This window comes from Equus przewalskii, chromosome 12, assembly GCF_037783145.1.
Source record: "Equus przewalskii isolate Varuska chromosome 12, EquPr2, whole genome shotgun sequence".
NCBI lineage: Eukaryota > Metazoa > Chordata > Mammalia > Perissodactyla > Equidae > Equus > Equus przewalskii.
The window spans coordinates 25,464,560-25,492,270 of NC_091842.1; the positions used below are offsets into that span (position 1 = coordinate 25,464,560).

At 42.2% G+C, this 27,711-nt stretch overlaps 1 protein-coding gene across 7 annotated transcripts in view; it reads left to right on the forward strand.

Moving 5' to 3' along the window:
* LOC103564591 (acyl-coenzyme A synthetase ACSM1, mitochondrial-like) overlaps positions 1–26,345 on the forward strand; it is a 54,305-nt gene extending 27,960 nt beyond the window's left edge. For 4 of the 7 annotated variants that reach the window (XM_070568362.1, XM_070568363.1, XM_070568365.1 and 1 more), the window contains exons 7-15: positions 1,430–1,589; positions 4,943–5,022; positions 7,346–7,469; positions 9,792–9,872; positions 10,386–10,487; positions 22,260–22,387; positions 23,445–23,544; positions 24,421–24,540; positions 25,999–26,345. In XM_070568362.1, the coding sequence (XP_070424463.1) occupies positions 1,430–1,589; positions 4,943–5,022; positions 7,346–7,469; positions 9,792–9,872; positions 10,386–10,487; positions 22,260–22,387; positions 23,445–23,544; positions 24,421–24,540; positions 25,999–26,085 (982 nt within the window). In that variant the 3' untranslated portion in view covers positions 26,086–26,345. The remainder of the gene's footprint in view (positions 1–1,429; positions 1,590–4,942; positions 5,023–7,345; positions 7,470–9,791; positions 9,873–10,385; positions 10,488–22,259; positions 22,388–23,444; positions 23,545–24,420; positions 24,541–25,998) is intronic. The other 3 variants (XM_070568366.1, XM_070568367.1, XM_070568368.1) reach the window with 1 other exon arrangement.
* The last annotated feature ends 1,366 nt before the right edge of the window (positions 26,346–27,711 follow it).

The following is a 27,711-nucleotide window of genomic DNA, read 5'->3' on the forward strand; positions in this document are numbered from 1 at the left end:
GCTGGTGCTCAGGGTGGCGGGTGAGGGACAGGTGGAAGGATTTGGGAAAGTGAGCAGGGCCCAGATCATTCAGGGGCTTGTGGCCCTTGATGTAGAATTTGGAGTTTATTAAGAAAACAATGAGGTATTGAAAGATTTTTAGCAAGTGAGAGACCTGATCAGATTTGTATTTTGAAAAGATCACTGTGCGTGCAAGATGGAGAATGGATTAGAAAAAGTTAAAATGGAGTTATAAAGACCAGTAAGAGGGTGTTAGAATAATCTAAGATGACGGTGACTTGGACAAGATGCTAGAGACAAGAAGAAAGTTAATACATTTGAGATTTTTAGGAGATAGAATCTTCTGGCTAGATGCGGGAGATAAGAGGTGCAAAGTCCATAGTGACTCCCAGATTTTGGGCTTGGACAATTTCAAGGAGAGTAATGATGTTCACTGAAATACAGGAAACACTGGAGGAGAAAGAATTAGTACAAGGGAGGCAGGAGAGATTAGGATCAGCAGGGGTGGGCAGGTGGAGAGGGGACGGTTCCTGAAAGACACCCCAGAAGAGGTGGTCAGTGGGTAGTTGGGTCTGAAGCTCAGAAGAGAGGTCTTCCTAGTTAGTAATTTCCTGTGGGTGAGCTACAATCCTAAGAGAGATGAGATGAAGGAGAGTGGATGGCTTATCAAAGTCACTTCCTACTAATAGAAAAGCTCCTCAAAGCCATAGTCTGCTAAGTTGTGTTTTCTCAAGGAGTTATCCCTTCAGAGGTCCCTCGGAAACAGTAAGAGTAGGTAGAGAAATGAGAGACCTTCTCTACTCCACCTTTCAATTATTGCCTTTTGGCTAATTGTTTCCAGTCCTTTGCCAAGATGGAGTATTAATTAGGTCTGTCTACGTCTCTCTCTCTCTTTCTCTGTTTCTCTGTTGCAAATGACAGAAAGCCCAATCTACATCACTAAGCCAAAGAGTGAATAAGGGAGTTTATTGGATCATGAAGCAGGGCCCTCCAGAGTTCGGCTTCAGACATAGCAAGATAGTCTCTGGATTAGGTTTTTGTCTCTCCATCTATCAGCTCTGTTTCTGCTATGTTTTGATATTGTTCTCAGAAAGGCTCATCCCTTATTTTTCCATACTGGCTGCCAGCATCACCCAGGACTATATCAGTAACAGATTCCAATCGAGGAAAAGAACAACAGACTTTGTTCCAGCATTTCCAGAAGAAGCCTTAAGAATCGTTATGACTGAACCATCTGAAGTCACATGTGACTAGGAAATATGATTTGGCATATTTTGGGGACCTGGGATAGGAGTGGGTCTGGAGCTCCATGCAAAACACATGAACTGAGAGTGAAATGGGTGGGTTTCTCCCCGAAAACCAGAATCCCCATCCCTTGGTCACATCCTCCCATGATCACATAGCTGAGGCCACTGTATTTTGGAGTTAGCAGGAAATTGCTGCAGCTGAAGACGTCTGATGTCTTCTGGTGCCTGTCAGACCCAGGCTGGATTCTGGCTGTCTTGGCGTCCATGTTTGAAGCATGGACAGCAGGGTCTACGGTCTTTATCCATCATTTGCCCCGGTTTGACCCCAACGTCATTGTCCAGGTAAGAAGACTAAACTCCCAGAAGAAACTCATGTTTCAAGCTCAAAAGCTAGTCCTTGCTAAGAAATATTTTATTTTGCAAAGAAGCCAATGGCATAATATAACCCTGATTCTGGGTTTCTCAGAGTATGTAGCACTGAATCAATTGTTGTAACAGAATCACATCAAGACGTAACCTTGAAGAAAATACACATTTCCAAGCCCTTCCCCAGACCTGTGGATCAAATTTTGTGGACTTGGGACCCAGAATATACATTTTGAGAATTTAAAGCAACCAGAACAAGCTCACGTCTCCTGGATCCTGGCTTTGCCAGGGCCAGGCAGCTGGGGTGTGGGGGTGTGTGTGTGTGTGCTTACTCTATTTAATGAAGTGTTTAAAAACAGAGCCCTTGGAATGTGACAGATCTAGCTTCTTATCCCACGTTTGACATTTATTAGTGGTTTACTTGCCGCTCTCAGCCTCAGTTTCCTTATCTGTAAAATGGGAGTTTTGGTTAATAGTTACTACCTCATAAAATTGTTGGGAATACTAATGAGATGATACAGGCGAAGTATATAAAGTGCTTAGCCCTGAGGCTGGCACAGAAAAACACTCAATAAGTGGTAGCAGTTGCTGTTATTGCTAGGTAAACATCACGATGATAATTGAGGTCACCTGCATGAACTCCTTCAATGTACTTCCCTTCACCTAAAAATTCTCTTTGCCTCTCCACTCGCACCCTTGCTCAGAAGCAGATTTGCCCCTCCACTTCTCAAAGTCTACCTCTCTCCCCACAACCACTGGGGATTCTGCTCTTTTCCCTGCCCTTCTGTTAGGGACCCCTCCCTATTAATCTTTAATCTAGTAAATCTTTTCTCCTGTATTTTTAATCTCTCACCTTTTGTTAACTCTACTCCCTCAGTTCATAAACATATTCAAAGTTTCCCATCCTAAAAATACTTTCCCTTCACCCTGGTACACATTGGATCAACCTAAGGACTTCTCCATAGAACATTCTCCACTTGCTGCAGCCGCTTGCTCTTCACCCAGCTTGCTCCAGAACATTGCAGTCCTTCAAGGGTCTGCCCTCACCATTCCTCTCACTTCTCCTCTTCCTTCACGTCCATTTCTCCAGCAAGCACATCAGTTCAGGTAGCTCTCAAAATGGCACCTTGGGTCTGGTCTTCTCTCTCCATGCGAATTCTCCCATGTTTATCTGCTGGTTGGTCAAGTCCATCTGATCATTCCTGCAGCACCTCAAACCGCACTTCCCACTTCTCATTCCCTGCCCCCATATCAGTATCCGCCTCTCCATCATCATTACTTCCCACATTCTGCCAGTCCCTGAGGCTTAAAGCTGCACAGAAAACACTGAGTCCACCTCCACACACCCCACCCTATCAGGTCTAATCCTCCCTCCACTACACAGAGTGCCCCCAAAGTGCTAGCGTGTTTTAAGCTTAAATTATTTCAAAGTATTAATCCTACTAATTTACTAAAAGAAAAACAAACTCAGCATTTGAAAGTTTAGTTATTTTGATTTATTTTCCACTCATTACTTTTGTGAATTTTTAATAACAAAATTTTAATTTAGTTTAATTTTACTCAGTCCCTCTTATGAAAGATGGGCAATATTAACTAAAATAAAAAATGTTAAATTAAAAATTTACTATTTAAACTCACAAAACAAAACTTCCCCTCCATTTCCTCTCTGCCCACCCCCTCAACTTGCACTTTCTTGCCACATCTGTTGCAAGAGCCCCCTGTTGCCTGCTGCACACTCCTACCAAAAGCTGCAAAGCAGCAAGATGAGTCATAAATTACAACTTAGGCAATAACGACCCGAGCCAACGTTTGGTGAGGACTTAGTAAGCACCAGGCTCTGGGCAAGACCCATGACACATACTATCTCTAATTCTTATGTACTAAACAACGCTCCCTTGGGTGCAAGTACCAGAAACTCACTTCAAAGTAGCTTAATGGAAAAAGGGATTATACGGAGAGAGGACATTGAGACATGCCAGGATGCTGGAAGAGAAGAGGAGAGGCTGAGCCTGACAAGGGTCTGGAATAGGAACCAGAAAGACACCAGGAATAGAGGCAGCTTCTGCGTCTCCTCTGCTTTTCTCTGTATATCTGCTCCCTTCTTTCTCTCTGCAGACCTAGTTTTGCTTCTTGACATGCAGGGAGCCAAACATGGTGGCCGCAGCCTTCCTGGGTTGATATTCTCTCTGTCCAGATGACCAGGCCAGACCACTAGAAGCCGAGTGGCCCAGTTTAAGTCAATTGTCTGTCACCAGGATACTGATCCAATGCTCCGTGCCTAGGTTGGAGTTAGAGACTCCAGTTACAGTGGCTGGAGTGGACTAGAGCGAGAGTATGGAGAGGTGCTCTTTGCATGTGGAACAGTGAGACTGGGGGTAAGGAGAGAACTAAAATTTTTTGAAAAGAGAATGTGAATGTGAGATATTGCAGAGATAGAATCCAGAGATTAAAAGCTGATTAGACTCATAAAGAGAGGGACAGAGGGTGGAGGCAGAGCTCTCCTAAGCGCCTATCATACCTCATCATGGTTCTACATGGAAGACACGGATACTCCCACTTTACAGATGAGGAAACAGCATTGCAGAGAAATGAAGTAACAGGATTTGAATTCATGCCAGGCAGACCCCCAAAGCCACATTCTTTTCCCTTCAGTGTTCCTGGCTCTCCCAGCAGATCTGCACCCTGATCTGAAATTCTGAAGGACTCCCACCTCCAGCTAAACAATGTTGAAAGCCAGACATTTTAGACCCTAAGTAATCTGGCTCCAACTAACCCCAGTCTTCTTAAATTTACTTCTTATTTCTCACCTATGTGTCTAAATAAATCACATTATTTAACTTTACTTCAATGTTTCTTCAGCTCCTGAAACTATTCCTTCTATCTTCAAGAATCTCCCCCATTCTTTGCCTGTAGACACTGTAGCCGTTTGTTAAATGCCCCAACGAAATGCCACCTGTTCCAGTGATGCTTCTGGACCACCTCTTCAGAAGGAATATTTCCCTCTCCTACGTTCTCCCAGGACTTTCTCCAAATTTCTCTTATGACATCTCCCAACTTCTGCCTTATCATTTGAGTCCTGTTTTATCTGCTCTATTATTATTACCTACTCTCCATAGGAGTTGGGACTTTATCTTACTCTCCTGGTGTCCCCAAGAGTACCTGACAAATGCCACGTACAAAATTCATGCTCAATATATGTATATTGAAAGAATTAACAAGTGAATAAATGAGTTTCCCTAGAGGAGGGATCAGAATTAAAATGCTAATAATTGGATGATATTTTTAATCTTAACTACAATAGTAAAATTCCTTCTCTCTTCACTTTTTAGACACTCTCCAAATACCCCATCACCCAATGCCTTGCTGCACCATCCGTATTTCGAATGATTCTGCAGCAGGATTTCACCAGGTATGGCAGAAGTGGCTGTAGCTGGTAATGACCATCTTTGGGTAGGATTTTAAGGAATCCAGTGCACCGTGGTCTGACTGTTTTTGATTCTGATTCTTTGAGGGTAGTGTGTACGTGTGTGTGTGTGCGTGTGCTCATATGTGGTAAGTGTTGGTGATAATTATCAGGATTATCATTTTAATTAGTTCATTAAGTTGAGACTCAGAAATCTGAGTGAAACACTCAGTGAGGCTTGCATCATTGTGGGTGTATTCTCTTTTAAACATTTTTATTGTGAAATAAACATATAGAAAAATACATGACGTAAATTTACAGATTAATTAATTATTTAAAATAAAACACCTATGTAACCAATCACACAAGTCACAAAAATAGAACATTGCCAGCATCCCAGAGACCTCCTCACGCCTCTCCATCTCCCCTAAAGAAATCCAATATCTTGGTTTTTAATGGGTTTGTTTCCCTACCTTCCCTCATAGTTAACCTCCTAAGGAACTATCCCTAAACAAATTATTCTATTTTACTTACCTTTGAACTTTATTTAATCTTATTATTCTGTAATATCTGGCTTCTTTTTTCAACATTCGGTTTCTGAGATGTGTCCCTGTTGCTGCATATTGCTGTAATTAATTCTCATTGCTGTATCATATTCCACTTTATGAACATACCACCTTTTTTTAAAATCATTTCTACCATTAATGGACAATTGTGCAGTTTACAGTTTGGACTTTTGGTGATTGATGCTGTACTGAATTCTTGCACATGCACGCTGGGACATCTAAGCACACATTTCTGTAGAGTTTTTCTGGGAGAGGAATTGCTAGGTCACACTGACACTGCACCCTAGCACCCTATTTTCCAAAGTATTCAACCAATTTATGCTCTCACTAGCAGGTAGGAGAATTACCATTGTTTCACATCGTTGGCAATATTTGCCATTGTCAGAGTTTTTAATTTTTGCCAATCTGATGGGTGTATAGTATTATCTTACTCTAGTTTTATTTTTGCATTTCCCTGTGTTTGTGGATTAATTTTTAGCTAAACTGTAATCTGCTCTTTGAAACTTATGGGAATTTATGTATCTTATAGAGACTGTGAAATTGAAATGTCTACTTCCAAAATCAGAGCTAGCGTGTTTTAGACATGAGTTAAAATACCAAGGAGTTCAATGACTACCCTTACGAAGCTAACTCTGAAACACAACTTGATTTATTTATGAAGCCTCAAACTGGCTGGATTCTGTTTCCATCTGTATTTCAAAGCTCATCTTACAGCCACTTTTTGCAACATTCCTCAGATGGTGACCTTTGTCCAAACTCAGTAAAAATCCACCCAGGGCATAACTAATGACTCCATCAGAGACTCTGCCACTTTATCTGCTTTGGATAAAGCTCCAGAAGAATAAGAAAGACACCCTCAATGAGACCAGCCCTCCTGTCGGTCACCCCTGACCTGTATGTACCAGGAAAGAGTGACAAGTGTGGAAAGGTGAACCAGACATCTGCCACCTCCCTCATCCCCAAGAGCTGGCCCAGTTCAGCCCCATGCCAGCACTACTCGGACCTCAATTACTTGTCCCCATTTCCTTTAGGGAATCCATCATTATTTTGTGATTGTTTTTATAATGTTTCTGGAAAATTTCATGGGGAAAATGCAGGAGAGGATTTACATCACACAAGGTACCTAGCAAAGGGCTAGAATGTTCACAGCAGATCCCTCTGTTCTCTCCAAAATTCCTTCCCTTAGGGCTCTTACCAATGTCCCTCCTCCTCCTCTCTTTACCTCCACTCAGCCCAACCTTCCTTGATGTCCTGAGCAATTCATTTCCAACCCCGAACTTGCATTCTCCACTCAGGAATACAAAAGCCCTTCAGTTCACATAACCCCACTCTCCATGGAAGGCAGTACCATTCTATTACCATCCTAGCATGTCCTTGGGGCCCTATTCCTCACCCCTTTATGGTTTATAAAAATATCCCTCTTAGCCACATAGAACGTTTCTCTAAGACAAGGTCTGATAAACATGTTTTTCACCCTCTTATTACATCAATATCCAAATTTAATCTGAAACTCCCTGATTTAACCCATTAGCCTCACCAACACCACCTAGCCCCTGCCAGAAGAGTTAACAGGAAGTGAGTGACTTCCACTCACTCGATGGCCTTGACCATCAGTAAACTGCCCAGAAGGCAAGTAAGAAAGTGACGAAGCAGAAGCGTGAATGATCCAGATGACAACGCTGTGAGCTCTTAACACCCTGGGCCTGGGGCAGAGGGTCCAAGGCCTGACCTGAGGCTCTGTTGACACCTTGCCTTCTCCTAAGTCTCAGGTTCCCCACCCTGGAGCACACCTGTGCTGGCGGGGAGGCCCTGCTGCCTGAAGAGCAAGAGCAGTGGAGAAGACAGACAGGAGTTCTGCTCTACCAGGTGTATGGACAGTCAGAAACGGTAAGTGGATGGTCCCTTCCGGGCCAGGCAGGATGCGCTCAGCCACGGAGCCCATCAGATGGGCTGAATCATACCACCAGTGTGTGCAGAGGCCCCACAGCATTGATGGAAGCCTGTGGGAGGCTCCAGGGGTCTAGGCTAATTTGCCCCAAATTGATCTGTGGAGAGACAATTCACAGCTCCTCGATTTGTCAGGAGACCAATGTGCTGAAAACTATTGGACAAAAACTTAAAAAGGGATCTAAGGACTTGGTGTCACAGACCCTGTGATTATTAGCTCAAAGGAGCCCAGGAGGAGTGAGAGGATAGAAGAGTCTCTCTAGCAACTTGGAAGCCACCACCCACAAGTCTTGTGTACTTCACCATCCTGTCCTAAGGCATAAACCACAGGGGCAGGCAGAGCTGGCTCCAGAAGTTCATTTCTGGGTGCTTATGAGGACAGCACACAGGTTTGATTGTAGGACACTAGCAGGAGTGGAGGAGGTAGCAGGAACTTTCTGTGTGTGCACATGTGCATGCGTGCACACACACACACACAGACACACACAGAGTGTGATCCCAAAGGGCATCACTGAGAGCCAGGTGGGTGGGGCATCCAGAGAATCATGCGTGTCTTGAACCTCAAGAACTTTATCAGTGACAGTGTGGGTGGGTATCTCTCTTCCAACACATTCCCCATCCATTTCTGAAGCTGGACAGAGCCACGTTCCCCACCTGCCCATCATCCCTTTGGCTGACAGAGGGATGACTGCCATCTCAGGACCTGTAGCAAAATGATGTTTTAGTTTCAATTCACATACCTGTCTGTAATTTTTCTGCAAAAAAATTTTAAGTAAGCAGTTAATTGGTCTGCTTCCAGGCCTGAGATATATTAAGACTCTGGGCCTGTCCTTGTATGGCTCACAGTTTATAGTTGGACAAGGAGGAGAGTGGGGCGAGAATTACACTCACCTATGAATTATACTATGTTCATGGCCCCAGTCCCTTTGCATTAACTATTTGCAACAATAGAATACTCCTTTATACCCAGATGGTGCTTTATTTCTCAAAGCACTTTCACACCTACTCACTCATCTGTGCAACGTTTTCCTGTCTGTTAAGCAGTGACACAGCAGAGGGGCAAGAGCTTCCTCTCCCAGGAGCTTAGACCCCAGTTCAAGTCTCAGCCTTGTCAATTACAGGCTTCAAGACTGTAGCGTATCATTGAACCTTCCAGAGTCTTAGCGTCCCTATCTCCAAAATGGAAACCACAGTGCCAGTCTTGCTGGGTTGTGATCAAGTAACTGACAGGAAGTATATAAAGCTCTGGCCATAGTGTCCAACCCCTAGTATATGCTCACATTGCAGCTACTGTTGCCTTTGCTGTTTTCAGGTAGGTGCTGTGCTAGATGCTGGGAGTGCAGAGATGGATGGGGCAATCTCTATTCTTAGAATGCTCGCTATCCACAGAGGGAACAGACAAGCAAGAATAAATATAGTGTCCTGTTGGCTACAATAGAAGTATGGGGGGAAATACTACAGAAGGAGAATCTCCCAATGACTTTTCTGGGGCCTGAGTAATAGCTAGTAGTAGTCATTTACTGAACTAACTTGGTGTGCACCCGGCACTGTGTGAAGGATTTCCCATGCACTCGCAAGTACTCTGAGAGGTCAGTGTTATAATTACCCCACTTAGACAGAGGGGGAGATCAAGGGAGTTTGATTGGCACATAGGTGGTGAGTGTTGGAGTCAAGATTCAAACCACGGTCTGACTGTAAATCAGTTAGCTTTAGAAAGAATGATATTTCAGAGAACCGTAAAGGAGGAATAACGTTCATCGGGAGGATAAATGGGCATGGGGCTATGGGGGCAGAGGGGACACCATGACAATCTGAATAATCTCAACGCAGCTCTGAGGAGTAGTTGAGGCAACATTCTATCACTGTTCAACAGCCCCAAGGAAATGTTTGTTAAGTGGACTTGTGGCCTTCCCCTGGCAAATGGACACGTGCCTGGCAAAGAGAAGGCACTCCAGACCCCACATTCCATGCCCACAACCCCTGGTTCAGCCCTTTGCTTCTCTCTTGGCCTCGCCTACTGGACTCTGTAGCCCCAGCACCTAGCACAGGCCCAACCCATGATGGGCACAGTGAATGTCTGCTGAATAGAGTTGGGTCAGTGCCTTGAGTCTAGAATCCAGATCTTCTAGCTTCCCCACAGGGGCTCTTTGTGCAGCATCAGATGACATATGTGAGCAAAGATGATGCTGCGTGTGATTCTTGCTACCTTGTGATCAGCCTGGACTCTTTGGCCAACCCCAGTTCTCTTTCTTTTGTGAACAGGGAATAACTTGTGGCATTCTCCGGGGAATGAAGATCAAGCCGGGTTCCATGGGGAAGGCCATCCCACCCTTTGACGTCCAGGTCTGATCCTAAAGGCATTGTTGGCAGGGAGCAGTTAGGGCTCAGCTTGGACGGTTATGTGACACCAGTGGTGCCCACCAGTTGTCCTTCCTCCTCTCCTCCTGTTTTTTCCTCCAGTTTCCTGTGGGTGTCTCATTTGAGAACTGTGGTATTCTGGGCATGAATGCAGCTCACCATGACAGCTAGAGCCCCACACAGTGGGTGGGAAAAAAGTACCTGGAGGTAGCACGGGCAGCTCTCTCCACCTGCTGGTGCTTTAGTTTTTCCTTACTCACGTTTTCTAACTGGACGGCACTTTTGCTATGTCTATATATCCATGAGACAAACAGACCCATGACTTGAGTTTCACCATTTGCTGATTTCAAAACTTTTGACAGTTTTATTCTATTTTCTGACAGGGCTTCTCCCACAGTTATCCCCACTGGTGTCAAGTGAATAAGCCAGGAATGTTGGGGTGGGGCAGGAGTGTTGGGGGAGCCCTGCAGCTTGGTATTCACAGGCCTATTGCTCTAGATCATTGACGACAAAGGCGACGTCCTACCGCCCAACACCGAAGGAAACATTGGCATCAGGATCAAGCCCACCAAGCCCATAGGCCTCTTCATGTGCTACCAGGTAAGGGCACCCCATCTGCCCTCAGCCAGGCCAAGAGAATCCCTGCAGGGAGCTGTGCAGGTGATAAGGGAGTGGACTCAACTCTGTATCCTGAGACTTCACCTCTTTATTCGCTCTAACTCAGTGAAGACTGTTCTAGTTAATCTCCAAGTTCATAGTCTGTTCCCACATTCCTTCTCTCCTAACCCATCTGGCACTTATGGGCTGACTGATGGGGTGGAAAGAAAACCAGCTTCAGAACCACCAGACTTGGGGTCCAGTGATCTCCTGTGGTTAAGAATGCAGGCTTTGACTGGGTTCAAATCCTATCATCCCACTTACCAACAGGGTGTGAACAAATCTGTTAACCTCACTGAGCCTCCATGAGGTGCCATTGTCTCCACTTTACAGAGAAAGAAACTGCAGATTGGAAGTGGTGTCTTCCCCATGTCAAGTAAATGGCAGGTCTAAGATTCAAACCAATGAATTAGGGGTTTTGGCTCCAAACTCTACATGAGAAATTCAGACAGTATAGGAAACTGCTATAGGCTATAAGGTATCCTGCTGAAACTCTTAATCATACAAACCCTAGCCCTCCCAGGTCAGTACTGACCAGTAAGAGGAAATTCTTAGCTCCCAAGATTGGCCATGAAAGGGTGGACAGACCCTGTAATTGATCTCAGACTCCATCTCCTTTCTCCAAAGTCACAGCCACTGGAGGTTCTCTTGGTGCCACTGTTGTCCTCACACAATGGCCTTGATGGGGCCTCTTGTGGTACTATTCTTCAAAAGCAAACATGAAGGCCTTAGCCTTAATTCTCAGCAGCACAACTTTGTTTGTATAAAAGAGAAAATAAGCACAGAGTTACATGTGGATAGATAGTGGTTCCCAACCATACCTGCATGTTAGAATCATTTGAGGAGATTTTTAAAAAATATGTTAGTTCTTAGATCCAACCACAGTGATTCTGGTTAAATTGAACTGGAGTGATAGAGCAATGACTTTTTTCTATTGGACATGATATATTTTATTTTGCAAAGATGTCCTCACATATGCCCACACCTATGTCTCCCATTTCACAATGCTCTCAGGACAATGAGATGATGATACTGTTCCATTGAGATTTGTTTGCTTTCCTCTTTCCTTTTTATTGACATAAAATATATATAACATAAAACTTACTGTTTTCACCGTTTGAGCATACAATTCGGCGGCACTGAGTCAATTCACAATATTGTGCAACCATCACCACTATGCATCTGCAGAAAATTTCCAGCATCTCAAACAGAAACTCAGATCTGATTAAACAAGAACTTCCCTCTCCTTCTCTCCCCAGCACCTGGAAACCTCTAATCTGCTTTTTGTCTTTATGAATTTGCCTGTTTTAGGTACCTCATATAAGGGGAATCATACAACATTTGCCCTTTTGTGTGTCTGGCTTATTTCATTTAGCCCAATGTTTTCAAGGTTCGTCCACATTGTAACATGTAACAAAATGTCATTCTTTTTAAAGACTGAATAGTTTTCCATTGTATGTATGTAGCACATTTGGTATATTCAGTAGTTTCTTGATGGCCATTTGGTTATTTCTGCTGTTTGGGATCTTATGGTAATTCTATGTTTAACTTTTTGAGGAACTGTTTCCCAAAGTGGCTGCACCATTTTACATTCCCATCAGCAATGGACGAGGGTTTCAACTTCTCCATATCCTCGCCAAGATTGTTATTTTCTGATTTTTTGATAATAGCCATCTTAACTGGTGTGAAGTGCTATTTCAGTGTGGCTTTAATTTGCTTTTCCCTAATGACTACTGATGTTGAGCATCTTTTCATGTTCATATTGGCCATTTGTAGATATTTTCTGGAGAATTGTCTATTCAAGTCTTTTGCTCATTTTTAAATTGGATTTTTGTTGTTGTTGTTGAGTTATAGGAGCTCTTCAATGTCATGCACCACATAATGACGTTTTTGTCAATGATGGACCTCATATACGACAGTGGTCACATGAGATTAGTACCATATAGCCTAGATGTGTAGTGGGTTATACCATCTAGGTTTGTGTAAGTACAGTAGGGGAGGAAGAAATTTTCCTCTACCTTTCTAGGTTCTTCTGGCTAGTCTAAGAATTAAATTGACATGAGACAGATTAACAGGAAAAAAAAAAACAAACAAAACTTTAATAACACATTTAGATGGAAGAAACCCAGGAAAACCGAGTAACTCACCAAAATAGCTGAAGCCTTCACCTTAAATACCATCCTCAGCTACAGACAAAAGAAGATGTTGCAGGTGGGGAAAGTCAGGGTCTGCAAAGGGAAAGAAGGCAATTCACAGGTAGATGAAAAGGAGCAAATGTTTGGAAAACAAGTGTTTGACCACACGGAAACAGAATAACACAGAGGGGAGCCCAACGAACAGGCTTGTCTAGATTCTTCTCTGTCTACCACCTAGTTCATATTATGTTAAGGTGATAGTTTGCTTGTTGAGACAGGTTTTTTAACCTGAATTCTTTTATGCAGTTAAGGAGAAGGTAACAAGAAACACTTTCTGAGTCTTTTATTTCTTAAAATAATCAGCCTAAAATAATCCTCATGTTAAAGAGATACATTTTGGGGTGGCAAATTTTGTTCCCCTTCAGTACACTCTGTGATGTTCACACAATGACGAAATCACCTAATGACGCATTTCTCAGAACATATCCCTGTTGCCAGTGGACATATAACTGTATGTAATCTTGCCACCTCTGGCCTTCAAAGTTTCTGATGAGAATCAGCTGATAATCTTATTGAGAATTCCTTGTGTGTGATGACTCACTTCTCTCTTGCTGCCTTCAAGATTCTCTCTTTCTCTGGTTTCCAAGAGTTTGATTATAATGTGTCTTGGTGTAGGTCTCTCGGATTTATCATACTTGGATTTTTTTGAGTTTCTTGAATTTGTAGGTTCAAGAGTTTCATCACATTTAGGAAGTTTTTGGTCATTATTTTTTCAAATAATATTTCTGCCTCTTTCTCTCTCTCTCAATCAGTTTCATTCCTTTGAATGAGCCATGTTTTGCCTTGTGATTTTTTAGTTGAAAACTGGGCCTTTCACTATTATAATGTGGTAATTCTGGAAATCCGATTCTCCCACTTCTCGAGGGGAAGAAGTTGCTCAGTTTTTTGTTTTTAACTCTTGAAGGCTATGGTAGTTCTTTGTGTTGAGATTTTTCCAAATTCTTTTTTGCAAAGACTGTTGTTTGTCATGTGTGATCACTGAAGTTTCTGTTCTTTTAGCTTATATTCAGTTACTGGTTTTTTGTTTTGTTTTCAGTTTGTTAGAAAAATCTGTATTACAAGTCTTAGTCACCTCACTATATGTGTTACAAGAACCAGTATTATGTCCATTTATTGAAAAAAGTGTCCTGAACTCAGTTTGCAAGTACCTTTGTTAGAAACATCTTTATTACATCTTGTTAAACCCTTCCCTGCATGCAGTACAGAATGGGTAGCACTACATTCACTGAAAGAGCACTTTCCTGAATGCAGTTTTCATATAGCTTGTTAGAAACTTTGCTATTACAAGTCTTGGTAAACACTTCACTACATATATTACAAGACAGATATTTCCAGCATTCAAAAAAAGAACACTTCTCAAAGAAGCTTGCAGGTAGCTTCTTTTTTCTTCATATCTATTTACTTTATTTCTTTTTTATTGAGTAACATTGGTTTATAACACTATATAAATTTCAGGTGTACATCATTATATTTTGGTTTCTGTGTGGACTACATCATGTTCACTACCCAAAGACTAATTGCCATCCATCATCGTACACATGTGCCCTACCACCTCTTTTGCCCCCCTTCCTCTCCCCTCCCCTCTGGTAACCACCAATTTAATCTCCATGTCTATGTGTTTGTTGTTGTTTTTATCTTCTACTTACGAGTGAAAACATGCAGTATTTGACTTTCTCCATCTGACTTATTTTGCTTAGTATGATACCCTCAAGGTCCATGCATATTGCTGCAAATGGTAAGATTTCATCTTTTTTATAGCAGAGTAGTATTCCACGGTGTATATATACCACATCTTCTTTATCCATTCATCTCTTCATGAGCACTTAGGTTGTTTCCAAGTCTTAGCTATTGTGAATAATGCTGCAATGAACATAGGGTTGCATCTATCTTTACACTTTTGTGGTTTTGTGTTTTTTGGATAAATACCCAGAAGTGGAATATCTGGATCATATAGCAGTTCTATTCTTAATTTTTTGAGGAATCTCCACACTCCTTTCCATAGTAGCTGCACAAGTTTACATTCCTACCAGCAGTGTATGAGAGTTCCCTTTTCCCTACATCTTCTCCAACACTATTTATTTCTTGTCTTGTTAATTATATAGCCATTCTAATGGGCATGAGGTGGTATCTCATTGTGGTTTTGATTTGCATTTCCCTAATAATTACTGATGTTGAACATCTTTTCATGTGCCTATTGGCCATCTGTATATCTTCTTTGGAAAAATGTCTGTTCATATCATTTGCCCATTTTCTAATTGGGTTGTTTGTTTCTTTGTTGTTGAGATGTATGAGTTCTTTATATATTTTGGATATTAACCCCTTATCAGACGTATGGTTTGCAAATATCTTCTCCCAATTGTTAGGTTGTCTTTTCATTTTGTTGATGGTTTCCTTTGCTGTGCAGAAACCTTTTAGTCTGATGTAGTCCCATTTGTTTATTTTTTCTTTTGTTTCCCTTGTCTGGTAAGACACAGTATTTGAAAAGATGCTGCTAAGACTGATATCAAAGAGCATACTGCCTATGTTTTCTTCTAGAAGTTTTATGGTTTCAGGTCTTACATTCAAGTCTTTAATCCACTTTGAGTTAGTTTTTGCATATGGTGTAAGAGAATGGTCTACTTTCCTTCTTTTGCTTGTGGCTGTCCAGTTTTCCCAACGCTGTTTATTGAAGAGACTTTTCTTTCTCTACTGTATGTTCCTGGCTCCCTCGTCGAAAATGACCTGTCCATAGATGTGTGGGTTTATTTCCAGGATCTTGATTCTGTTCCACTGATCTGCGTGTATCTTTTTGTGCCAGTACCATGCAGTTTCGAACACCATAGGTTTGTAGTATATTTTGAAATCAGGGAGTGTGATACTTCCAGCTTTGTTCTTTTTTCTCAGGATTTCTTTGGCTATATGGGGTCTTTTATTGTTCCATATAAATTTTAGGATTTTTTGTTCTATTTCTATGAAAAATGTCATTGGAACTTTGATAGGGATTGCATTGAGTCTGTTGATTGCTTTAGTAAGTATGGACATTTTAACTGTTTGATTCTTCCAAGCCAAGAACATGGAATATCTTTCCATATCTTAGTGTCTTCTTTGATTTCTCTCAACAATATTTTCTAGTTTTCAGTGTATAGTTCTTTCACCTCTTTAGTTAAATTTATTCCAAGATATTTTATTCTTTTTGTTGTGATTGTAAATGGGATTGTATTCTTAATTTCTCTTTCTGCTATTTCATTGTTAATGTGTAGAAATGCAACTGATTTTTCTATGTTGATTCTGTACTCTGCAACTTTACTGAATTCATTTATTATTTCTAATAGTTTTTTTTGTGTATTTTTTTAGAGTTTTCTATATATAAAATCATTTCATCTGCAAATAGTGACAGTTTTACTTCTTCTTTTCCAATTGGGATCCCTTTTATTTCTTTTTCTTGCCTGATTGCTCTGGCTAGGACTTCCAATACTTAATACTATGTTAAGTAAGAATGGTGAAAGTGGGCATCCTTGTCTGCTTCATGTCTTTAAGGGATAGCTTTCAGTTTTTCACCATTGAGTATATTAGCTGTGAGTTTGTCATATATGGCCTTTCTTATGTTAAGGTAGTTTCCTTCTACACCTGTTTTATTCAGAGTTTTTATCATAAATGGATGCCTTATCTTGTTGAATTCTTTCTCTGTATCTGTTGAGATGATTGTGTGATTTTTATTCTTCATTTTGTTAATGTGGTGTATCATATTGATTGATTTGTGGATGTTGAATGATCCCTGCATCCCTGGAATAAATCCCACTTGATCATGCTGTATGATCTTTTTAATGTATTTTTGTATTCAATTGGCTTGTATTTTGTTGAGGATTTTTGCATTGATGTTCATCAGTAATATTGGCCTGTAATTTTCTTTTTTGTGTGTTGTCCTTGCCTGGTTTTGGTATCAGGGTAATGTTGGCCTCGTAGAATGAGTTAGGAAGCTTCCCTTCCTCTTCAATTTTTTGGAAGAGTTTGAGAAGTAGAGGTATTAAGTCTTCTTTGAATATTTGGTAGAACTTGCCAGGGAAGCCGTCTGGTCCTGCACTTTTGTTTTTTGGGAGGTTTTTGATTACTGTTTTGATCTCCTTACTGGTGATTGGTCTATTCAAATTCTCTATTTCTTCTTGATTCACTTTTGGAAGGTTGTATTTTTCTAAGAATTTGTCCATGTTTTCTAGATTGTCCAATTTGTTGGCATATAGCTTTTTGTGGTATTCTCTTATAATCTTTCGTATTTCTGAAATGTCCATTGTAATTTCTCCTCTTTCGTTTCTGATTTTATTTGAGTGTTCTCTTTTTTTCTTGGTGAGTCTAGCTAAAGGTTCGTCAATTTTGCTTATCTTTTCAAAGAACCAGCTTTTAGTTTCATTGATTTTTTTTTCTATTTTTTGGGGTCTCTATTTCATTTATTTCCCTTCTGATTTTTATTATTTCCTTCCTTCTGCTGATTTTGGGCTCTGTTTGTTCTTCTTTTTCTAGTTCCTGTAGGTGCACTGTTAGATTGTTTATTTGAGATTTTGCTTGTTTTTTGAGGTAGGTCTGTGTTACTGTAAACTTCCCTCTTAGTACTGCTTTTGCTGTATCCAATAAATTTTGGTATGTCATATTTTCATTTTCATGTGTCTCCAGGTATTTTTTGATTTCTTCTTTGGTGTCTTCATTGACCCAATAGTTGTTCAGTAGCATTTTGTTTAATCTCCACATATTTTTGACTTTTCTAGTTTTCTTCTTGTAGTCGATTTCTAGTTTCATATGATTGTGATCAGAAAAGATGCTTGGTAGTATTTCAATCTTCTTGTATTGTCTGTTTATTGAGACGTGTTTTGTGGCCTAATATGTGATCTATCCTGGAGAATATTCTGTGTGCATTTGAAAATAATGTGTATTTTGTGGTTTTTGGATGGTGTTCTGCACATATCTACTAAGTCTATCTGGTTTAATGTGTCATTTAAGGCCATTGTTTCTGTATTGATCTTCTGTTTGGATGATCTATCCATTGATGTAAGTGGAGAGTTAACGTCCCCTAGTATTATTATGTTACTGTCTATTTCTCTTTTTATGTCTGTTAATAGTTGCTTTCTATATTTAGGTGCGCCTATGTTGGATGCATGGATATTTACATGTATTATATCCTCCTGTTGGATTGTTCTCTTTATCATTATGTAGTGCCCTTCTTTGTCTCTTGTCACAGTTTTTGTTTTAAAGTCTATTTTGTCTGATATAAGTATTGGTATCCCAGCTTTCTCTTCATTGCCATTTGCATGAAGTACCTCTTCCCATCCCTTGACTTTCAGTTTGTGAGTGCTTTAGGTTTGAAGTGTGTCTCTTGTGTGCAGCACATATGGGTCTTGTTATTTTATCCATTCAGCCACCCTATGTCTTTTGATTAGAGCATTTAGTCCATTGAAATTTAAAGTAGCTGTTGATAAGTATGTAGTTATTGCTATTTTGTTACTTTTTTCCAGGTGTTTTAGTAGTTTTTCTCTGTTCTTCTCTTGCTCTCTTCCCTTGTGATTTGGTGGCTTTCTTTAGTATTATGTTTGGGTTTATTTCTCTTAATTTTTTGTGTATTTATTATAGGTTTCTGGTTTGTGATTACCATGAGGTTCATATATAATAACATACGTAAATAGCAATCTATGTTAAGTTGATGGTCTCTTAAGTTTGACGTCTTACTAAAAGCCCTACACTTTTACTCACTCCCCCCACATTTTATGTGTTTGATATCATATTTAACCTCTTTTTGTGTGTGGGTGTATCCCTTAACTTCTTATGGAAATAGATAATTTTAGTACTTTTGTCTTTTGACCTTCATATTAGCTTTATATGATCTGCTACATTTACTGCATATTTGCCTTTACCAGTGACGGTTTTTCCTTGATAATTTTCTTATTCCTATTTGTGGTCTTTTCTTTTCTACTTAAATAAGTTCCTTTAACATTTCTTATAAGGCTGGTTTCTTAGAGATAACCTCCTTTAGTTTGTGCTTTTCTGGAAAACTATTTATCACTCCTTCCATTCTGAATGATAACCTTGCTGGGTAGAGTATTCTTGGCTGTCAGTTTTTTCCTTTCAGCACTTTGAAATGTCATGGCACTCCCTTCTAGCCTGTAAGGTTTCTGCTGAGAAGTCAGCTAATAGCCTTTTAGGGTTTCTTTTGCATGTAACTTGTTGCCTTTCTTCTTGCAGCTTTTAGGATTCTCTTTTTATCTTTAATTCTTGACATTTTAATTAAAATGTGGCTTGGTGTTGGCCTCTTTGGGTTCATCTTGTTTGGTGCTCTCTGTGTTTCCTATACCTGCATATCTGTTTATTTCCTTAAGTTAGGAAAGTTTTCAGTGACTATTTCTTCAAATAGGTTCTCTGCCCCTTTGTCTCTCTCTTCTCCTCTGGGACACTGATGATATGGATGTTAGTATGCTTGATGTTGGCCCAGAGTGCCCTTAGACTGTCCTCGTCTTTTAAATTATTTTTTCTTTTTTCTGTTCAGCTTGAGTGATTTCTTCTGTTCTTTCCTCCAGCTCACTGATCCATCCTTCTGTGTCATCTACTCTGCTGTTGATTCCCTCTAGTGAATTTTTCATTTCTATTATTGTATAATATTCTTCAGTGCTGATTGGTTCTTTTTTATATTTTCCAGTTCTCTGTTGAAGTTCTCACTGTGTTCATCTATTCTTCTTCCAAGATCAGTGTGCTCTGTGTGAGGCACCCCTCCAGCACTTAGCCAAGCTTGCTCTGAGCCTAGGGATCAGCCTGATGTGAAAGCTTCATGTCTTCTCAGGACTTTCTGAGCATGCGTCCTGCCTGGGGATGTGATGGCCTTAAAAATTCCCCCATGTTCACAGCTGTCTTGAATGTCTTAATTTCCCAGAAAATCTCTCCCTAGCTTCTCCTCCAGATCTTGATGGTCTACTGTATATCTCCACCCATAATCTCTTAGCTCAGGCATCTTTAGTTTCATAGTCTGCCTTGTAGCTTTTATGAGCAGTTCCTGCTGCTCTTCCCATCTGTATTCTGAATTGTGTGAAATGAGTGCCTTGCATCAGTCCTTCAGGTGTCCCCCCCGAGAAGTTAGAACAGATGTACACAATAATTTTCAAATAAGATCTGCTCTGCTCCCGCTGGTTGGAGCAGGGGGACTGGGAACCTGGCTACTGTCTACTCAAGACCAAATCTGCCATGCTGGGGAAAGGGGGGACAAGACTGAATAAAAATGGCATGAAACTTTCCTATCATTTTGAAGATGGCTTTTTCTTGATTGAGTCTTTGCATGGTTGCTGTAAACCTTTGACACTTTTCCAGAGCTCCTGGACAAAGTCAGCTCAGACAGACCCTGATAGTTTGTTTGTTTGTTTGTTTTTGATGTTTTTTGGGGATTAAGAGCTTAGAGCTTCCTAGTAGGCCATTTTTTTTACATCACTCCCCATAGCATTTTTTAAAAGCAGGCACGGTTAAGAACCCACTTGGGTGTCTTTGTGGACTCTGCCCACATCTGTGTGGTAGATGGGATACTGTCCCCCTACCATTCAGGAGCTTTTCTTTGGCCTTAAGAGCATCATTCCTTCCCTGGATGTGTGAGTCCCATCATCCAGATTTCAGTCTCTGACCCTACCTCAGATAACCGGCATGAAGAAAGTTCATTCCCATGGAAGACCTGTCCACAGTGGTGTGTCAGGTCAGCTGTATCAAAACACAGCACACTGAGTTGGACAGCAGTTCAAGTGGCACATGAATGGGGGTGGGACTTTGCTGTACCCCCTGATGCAGTGCTTTCTAAATTTCAGTCATCTGTGTCCACAGCCACTATTTTTTACCTTGTCTGTGCACCATCTATATTATCACTTAATTTTTCCCTCTAAATCCACTTATTATTTTACTTTAAAACATTTGTTTTAAAAAAAAGTTGATCTCGTATCACAAGTGTTAAACAGCGTCACTTGCCGAAAGCAGAAGGCAATTATAACCATAACAATAATACAAACAAAATAACTTTCTTAAATTTTAGCTACATCCTGTTCCTGCTAAAAGTTCTAATCTTGAAACATACTTTCCTCTTGGTAGTTCCAGAGCTTTTAAAAACATGTCAGAGCCAAATCAGAACAATTGCAAGGAAATCTAAAAAGAGGGGTGATTCAACGTTTTTAAAATGTTTTTTTCTGGAACTTCTTAAAATCATGTCACGTTCCACAACAAGGAAGATGCCAACACACTGGCTCAGGGGCCAAGTGCACAGTCTGTAGACCAAAAATTAAATTCAAATACCAACCCTTCCACTGACCAGCTGAGTGACTTTGAGCAAGTGATTGTGCCTCTCTGAGCATCAGTTTCCTCTTCTGTAACGTGGGCTATAAAAAATGCCAGCCTCACACAAAACCTGTACACAACTGTTCATAGCGGCTTTATTTACAATAGCTAAAAACTGGAAACACCCCAGACGACCTTCAAGGGGTGAATGGTTAAACAAACTGGTTCATTCAAAACATAAAATACTGTTCAGCAATAAATAGGATCAAACTATACTGATGAATACAACAACTTGGATGAATCTCTAGGGAACTACATTGAATGAGAAAATAAAGAAGAGCCAGTCCCAAAGCTTCCATATTACACACTTAGGGAACATTCTTAAAATGACAAAATTATAAAAATGGAGAACAGACTAGTCATTACCAAGGGGTTAGCGATGGAGAGGGAGGTAGAAGAAGGAAGAGGAGGGAGGTGGACGTGGATATAAAAGCCACATGAGAGCTCCTAGTGATGACGGGACTGTTCTGTCTCTTGACTCTGGTGGTGGACACACAAGCTGACATGTGATAAAATTGCATTGTACTAAATACACTCACACACACACAAACAGACACACACAATTGAGTACAAGTAAGAATCTGGGGAAATCTGGATAAGTTCAGTGGATTGCATATATGTCAATATCCTGGTTGTGACATTAAACTAAGTTTTGCAAGATGTTACCATTGGGAGAAACTCGATAAAGGGCACACAGGCGCTCTCTGTATTATTTCTTACAACTTGCATGCAAATCTACCATTGTCTTAAAATTAAAAGTTTAATTAAGATAATACCAGCCTCATAGACTTTCTGTGAGGATCAGGTGAGGTAGTGTTTTGGGAAGAAAACTCATTGAGCAAATGTTTATTGACACCTCCTGTCTGCCCAGGCCCTGTGTGAGGCTGATCTTCTCACAGTGAACCAAATACACAAGTTCATGTTCCAGTGGACATTGTCTTCTACTGGAGTGCCACACAAAAGTGAGGTGTTATTTTGAAAAATTATCTTTAAAATTGGCTTAATATTGCCCACTAATGGAGCAGTAGCATGCATTGAGTGTTTGCATGTAAAGAAAATAGACTCAGAAAGGTGATGAGACTTGACCAGGTGCCAGGTAGAGCGAGAAAGAGGATTTGAACCCAGATCTGAGCCCCAGCTTGCAGCTCTTCATCGCTAAACTCGCTGCCTTCTCCATAAAGGGGTGGTGTTCTGTTTACAGGATGACCCTGTGAAGACAGCAGAAACGGAGTGTGGGGACTTTTACAACACTGGGGACAGAGCGACCATGGATGCAGAGGGCTACATCTGGTTCCTGGGGAGGAGTGATGATGTCATCAATGCCTCTGGGTAGGTGTGGCTGACCCTGAGCCAGGAGGGATCACCCTCACATGCCTGGTGGGGTCTAGCTTTCCCAGACATTCCTCCATGCATTGGGCACGGGACCCTCAGCCTAATTCTGAGCAGAGCCGTGTCTATGGGGCCCTGGCCCTGGGGTATCTGTACACTTCCCCCAACCCCTGCATCCAGAAGAATCAATCAAAACGAAGTTCAAGAAGGTCTGGAAGAAAAACCATAATAAGACATCACGCAATTTAAAGAGAAGGGATGGCACGGGAAGAGAGACTTGTTTTGGCTCCTATTGGTGGGAGGAGATTGTTCTCCGTGCTCCTCTGATGGGCACAACATGTCGCAGAAAATCATCATCATCATCGCAGCTAAGCATTATGGAGTACTTACTATGTGAAAGCACTCTCCTCAGTGTTTTGTATAACCCAGTAGATGCAATTATTATGCTCATTTTACACATGAGAAAACTGAGTCACTGACCAGTGAAGTAAGTTGTCTAAAGTTTCAAAGACAGTACAGTTTGCAGACCAGATTCAAACCAAGGTAGGGTGTCTCCCAACGTGTTGTCCCAACCCTTACGTGATCTAGGGGGGAAAATGACACAAGTAAAAAGCTCTCTTGATTATTTCACGGAAATTGAGATTGTTTTATTTTTTAATTTCTAAAACAAATGCTGATGTAGTGGGGAATGGGATGGAGAACTTTCATGAATGTTTAAGATAAAGTTTGAGGCTTCCAAGAGGTTCCATGCTGGAGGAGGCTCTTTAAGCCGAGCTGCAGAGCTCTAGGAGGACGGAGCTTCCACTCTCCTCCCTCCCAGAAGCAGCGAGGTCAGACGCCCTGAAGAGCATCTGTGCCTCGTGTTTCTTAGCATGGAACGTCCAGGTCTCCTGTAGTGGTCCCGCTACACAGCCTTTCGCAGGCCTCTGACTCCCTGTGACAGTTACCCTCTGTGCCAAGGGGAGATATGAGCCCCCAGAACATGAGATTCGAGGGCCTGGGTCACCCCAGCCCTGGCATCTGCTCAGAACCAGAGAAGGAACCATCGATCCTGCAGGTATCGCATCGGGCCGACAGAGGTGGAGAATGCCCTGGCCGAGCATCCAGCAGTGGCTGAGTCAGCTGTGGTGAGCAGCCCGGACCCGATTCGAGGGGAGGTGAGGAAGAGGACACGGAGGGCATCGTGTCTGTGTGGGCGCTGGGAAAGCAGGTGCAGGGGAAACTTCCAGGCCATATCTACCCAGGACCTAGGCTGGAGGGAGGGCACAGTTGGTGTGCGTGTGCACTTACACTGTGTGGTCACCAGGGGGCACTGTGGCCTCATGTGTGACTGAAAATGCTGCCACTGCTGCTGACGTCTAATATTTTAATGAGCTCTTATTATGTGCTCACTCATCTATTCCTCCCAACAACCTAGTGAGTTCAGGACACTTATTATACCCTTTTTATACATAAGGAGACAGAGGCCTAAAGAAGTTAAACAACGTGCCCAGATCACACAGTGGTGGAGCAGAATGAGAATCTAAGCAGTCTGGCTCCAGAGCATGCCTTCCTTGATTCAGCAGGTGTTTACTGAGCACCTGCTATGTACAAGGCCCTGTCCATAAATAATAACATAAGAATAATAAATTACCACAATTATTAAATGCCCACAAGGTTCCAGGCACAGAAGTATACATACAACAATAGCAAAAATGATGAGGATGATAATGCTGATAGGAATAATAATAAAGTTAAACTAGCTTCATGTTTTACATGTATTATCTTGTGGAATCTTTACATAAACCCAGCGAGGAATGAACCTGTACTGTCCCCATTCCACGGAGAAGGAAAGTGAGGGTACGAGAGGTTAAGTAACTTTGCGAGGCGTAGAGTGGAGACTGGAAGTATTGGCACTAGAACCTGGTCCTGTCCTGTTCCAAAGGCTCAAATGTCAACTTGGTTTTTTTGTTCATTAAGTAAATATTTACTTTTTTAAACTATTCAGTTGGTTGGCACTCACCTTGAGCCTCCCATCTGGTTCTGCACCGCAGGTGGTGAAGGCGTTTGTTGTCCTGACCCCACAGTTTCTGTCCCGGGACAGGGACCAGCTCACCAAGGAGCTGCAGGAGCACGTGAAGTCAGTGACGGCTCCGTACAAGTACCCGAGGAAGGTGAGTGAGGGCAGACGGACGGGCTGGTCCCCCGAGCCGTTCCTGCCGCTTCGCTGCCCCAAGTCTCAGAGGGTGGCTGGGGTGAACCTTAAACAGCCAATGGGACTAGCATTTTTCTCTTCAGAAGAGACAATTGGCGTAGGGGTGGGGTGGAGTCAACTTAATCCAATGGAACCTCTATCCTGTGTCAGAAACCAAAGAAGAATCCATCACTGGCACGTTAACCTAAAGGAAAAAATCAGACAAGTGCCCAACGCTATCCAAGAAGGTTGTTTAAAATCTTTCAAAATTTGAGAAAGAAATCCAAATCAGCAGCTTCCAAACTGTTTTTAAACATAATTCATGCTAAGAAATACATTCTATATTGCAGCTCAATACATATATATGTACATAACAAAAATTAACAAAATAATGTTTATCCTTACAACATGCAATGTATTCTGATATTCTTTATTCTCCTTCTTTTGTTTTAAATGCTGCATGCAAACTCCAAAAATGTCCAACAATAGAGAAACGATTAAGTTATTCATGAAGTTTAATATTATCCTGTAATTCAAAATGATATTGCAAATCTTTTATTTTTAATATTAAAATATCACAACAATATATTATTAAGAGAAAAAAGCAGGAAATGAAAGAATATACATGATAGTATCCTATTTATTTGCTTTAAAAGCAAAGTTTGAAAGGATACATATGCCAAAAGTTCACATTTTCTTCCTCTGTAATCGTACTTCGCTTCATTGTCTGAATGTTGACAATACAGACTAGAAATAAAGAGCTAACATCTATTGAACGTGTAGCATGTGGGCCAGGCCCTGGACTCAGTGCTTCACATGCATTACTATTTTATTTAATCATCTCCACAACCCGAGATGTTCTAATCATACTGCTTCACAGAGAGGAAACTGAGGCTCAGAGACTCACAGTACGTTGCCAGAGATTAGAGTTAATAAAAAGCAGAGCTGAACTCAGACCCGTGTGTACCTGACAACAGAGTTCATGCTTCTAACATCAGGCTCTGCTGCCTCCCAGAGAGAACAGAGGGCACGAAGCAGGCAGGATGGGCTAGATGTTATTGTGGGGAACAAATAGCCCCCAAAGTCTCAGCGGCTTATAACAAGGAAGGCATCTTCCTTGCTCATGTCACATGTCCACCATGTCCAGGCTCTCCTGGGACCAGGATAAAGGAGCAGCCACCATGCAGGTATCTGCCAGGTGCTATAAGAGATGGACAGAGAGGGTGGCCAGGCTCAGTGGTTCCCAACTCTTCTGTTAGAGGTGGCACACTTCACTCCCACTCACGTTTCTTCGATCAAAGCCTGTCCCAGGGCTGCATCCGCCTTCAGGGGGACTGTGCAGTCTGGGGCACTATGCAGGAGCAAAGGAGGGGAGGGGGGATTGGTAGGAAATGACAGCGGGACTAAGTCAGGGTGGATTTGCTTTCTCCTCAACCAGGTGGAGTTTGTCCCAGAGCTGCCCAAAACCATCACTGGCAAGATTAAAAGGAATGAACTTCGGAAAAAGGAGTTTGGTCAGCTGTAATCGTCAATAAACTCAGAAACCACTGCGTGACTGGGTAAATCCCTGGCCAGCTCAGTTTCCCCATATGGCGAGGGTGAGGATGGGGGTGTTGAGAGAGTTGACTTGGAAGAGTATCAGGAGTGCCAATATTTCAGCATTTTTGTTTCTTTCAGATTAATATCAGTCACTCTTTTTCCTCCAAGTCTCCTCTTCCTTCTGGATTGCCCAGATGAGCACACAGATTGGGGCTGGAGGTAATAAAATATGAATATGAACATCAACGGTGCCCCTGTGTTGTGCATTCATTCTATTGATGAACTTATGCTAAATCTGGTCCCTCTGTAATTGGCCCCAATCCCCATCAGAGTGAGCCCGGGGCCTGATTCTCCCTGCTGGCCCCAGCTTCCTGGGTGGCCCTGTGCACCCAGTAGATGGCCCAGACACAGAGGTCCAGGAGAGATGCTCTGAGCAGCCCCAGACACCAGTCTCTCCTAGGTCCCAGCCTAAGTCCCACATGGGTGAGTGAGGGACCTGCTCTCTGGGAACCCAGGAGTCCTGTAGGACTCTTCCAGACCTCTCCAGAGGTACCCAGTCCTTCAGTCATACCCAGGAGCTTTTGCCCCTCAGCTTTCCCCGATATGTGCCCACCCGCTCATCTCTTCCAAAGGCCCAGGTATCCCCCAGCCCTTCCCAGGGGTCCAGTATCCCCCCCGACATCCTTCCCCTCACACTCTATAACACCCTCCTGACATTCAGAGCCCTCCTGCCCCGCTGGCCTGTGGTTCTGTGAACTGATCCTTCACTCTGTCCATCCTTGGAGACTGAGATGGGACCACTAGGGGGAAAAGCAGAGGCTGGGAGGAGCAGAGGCAGAAGGGGCCGAGGCTGCGGGTGGGAGAAGCACATACTGTCTCCTTCTCACCCACCGTTAGGGTCACCCTTGGAGAAATCCCCTCTGCAGCTGCCCTTTTCTGGGGTGCACAGACACACACACTCCTAGGGAAATAAGACATCACAAGCACAGGCATGGAATCACCTCCATCCTCACCTGGGGACTCAGGCATAGGGCTCAGGGACAGGCTCACACACAGACCCACACTGCAGACACAGGCAACAACCCTTGAGGAGAACATATGCACGCACAGACACACACACTTAGGGCCACATGAGACAGCCCTATAGGGCAAACCCTACACACATTGGACACACACACAGAGAACACAGACATACACTTAGATACAATCAAGAACACCCAAAGGGGCAGCAAATTCACACACACAACCAACACACACAGATATAAAATACAGACACAGATGCTCCAGCAGGGACACACATGCCCAGAGACACACACAGAGATTTGCACAACTGACACACACTCATTTAGAGATACAGACACACAAATGCATAAAGAAATACACAGAGACACAGAGAGTGTCACACAGCAGAAAACTCATGTCCACAGTCAATATACTCACAGACACAGAAACTCAGACTCTCAGGTCCATAATGCAGAATTACACAGCCAAACACACATGCACAAACACACACACACTCCCGACCCTCATCCCCTATCCCAGCCCACAAGACAGACAGACAGCCCTGGCACTCAATGGAGGCCACCGCAGGCAGACAGGATGAATAGACCCC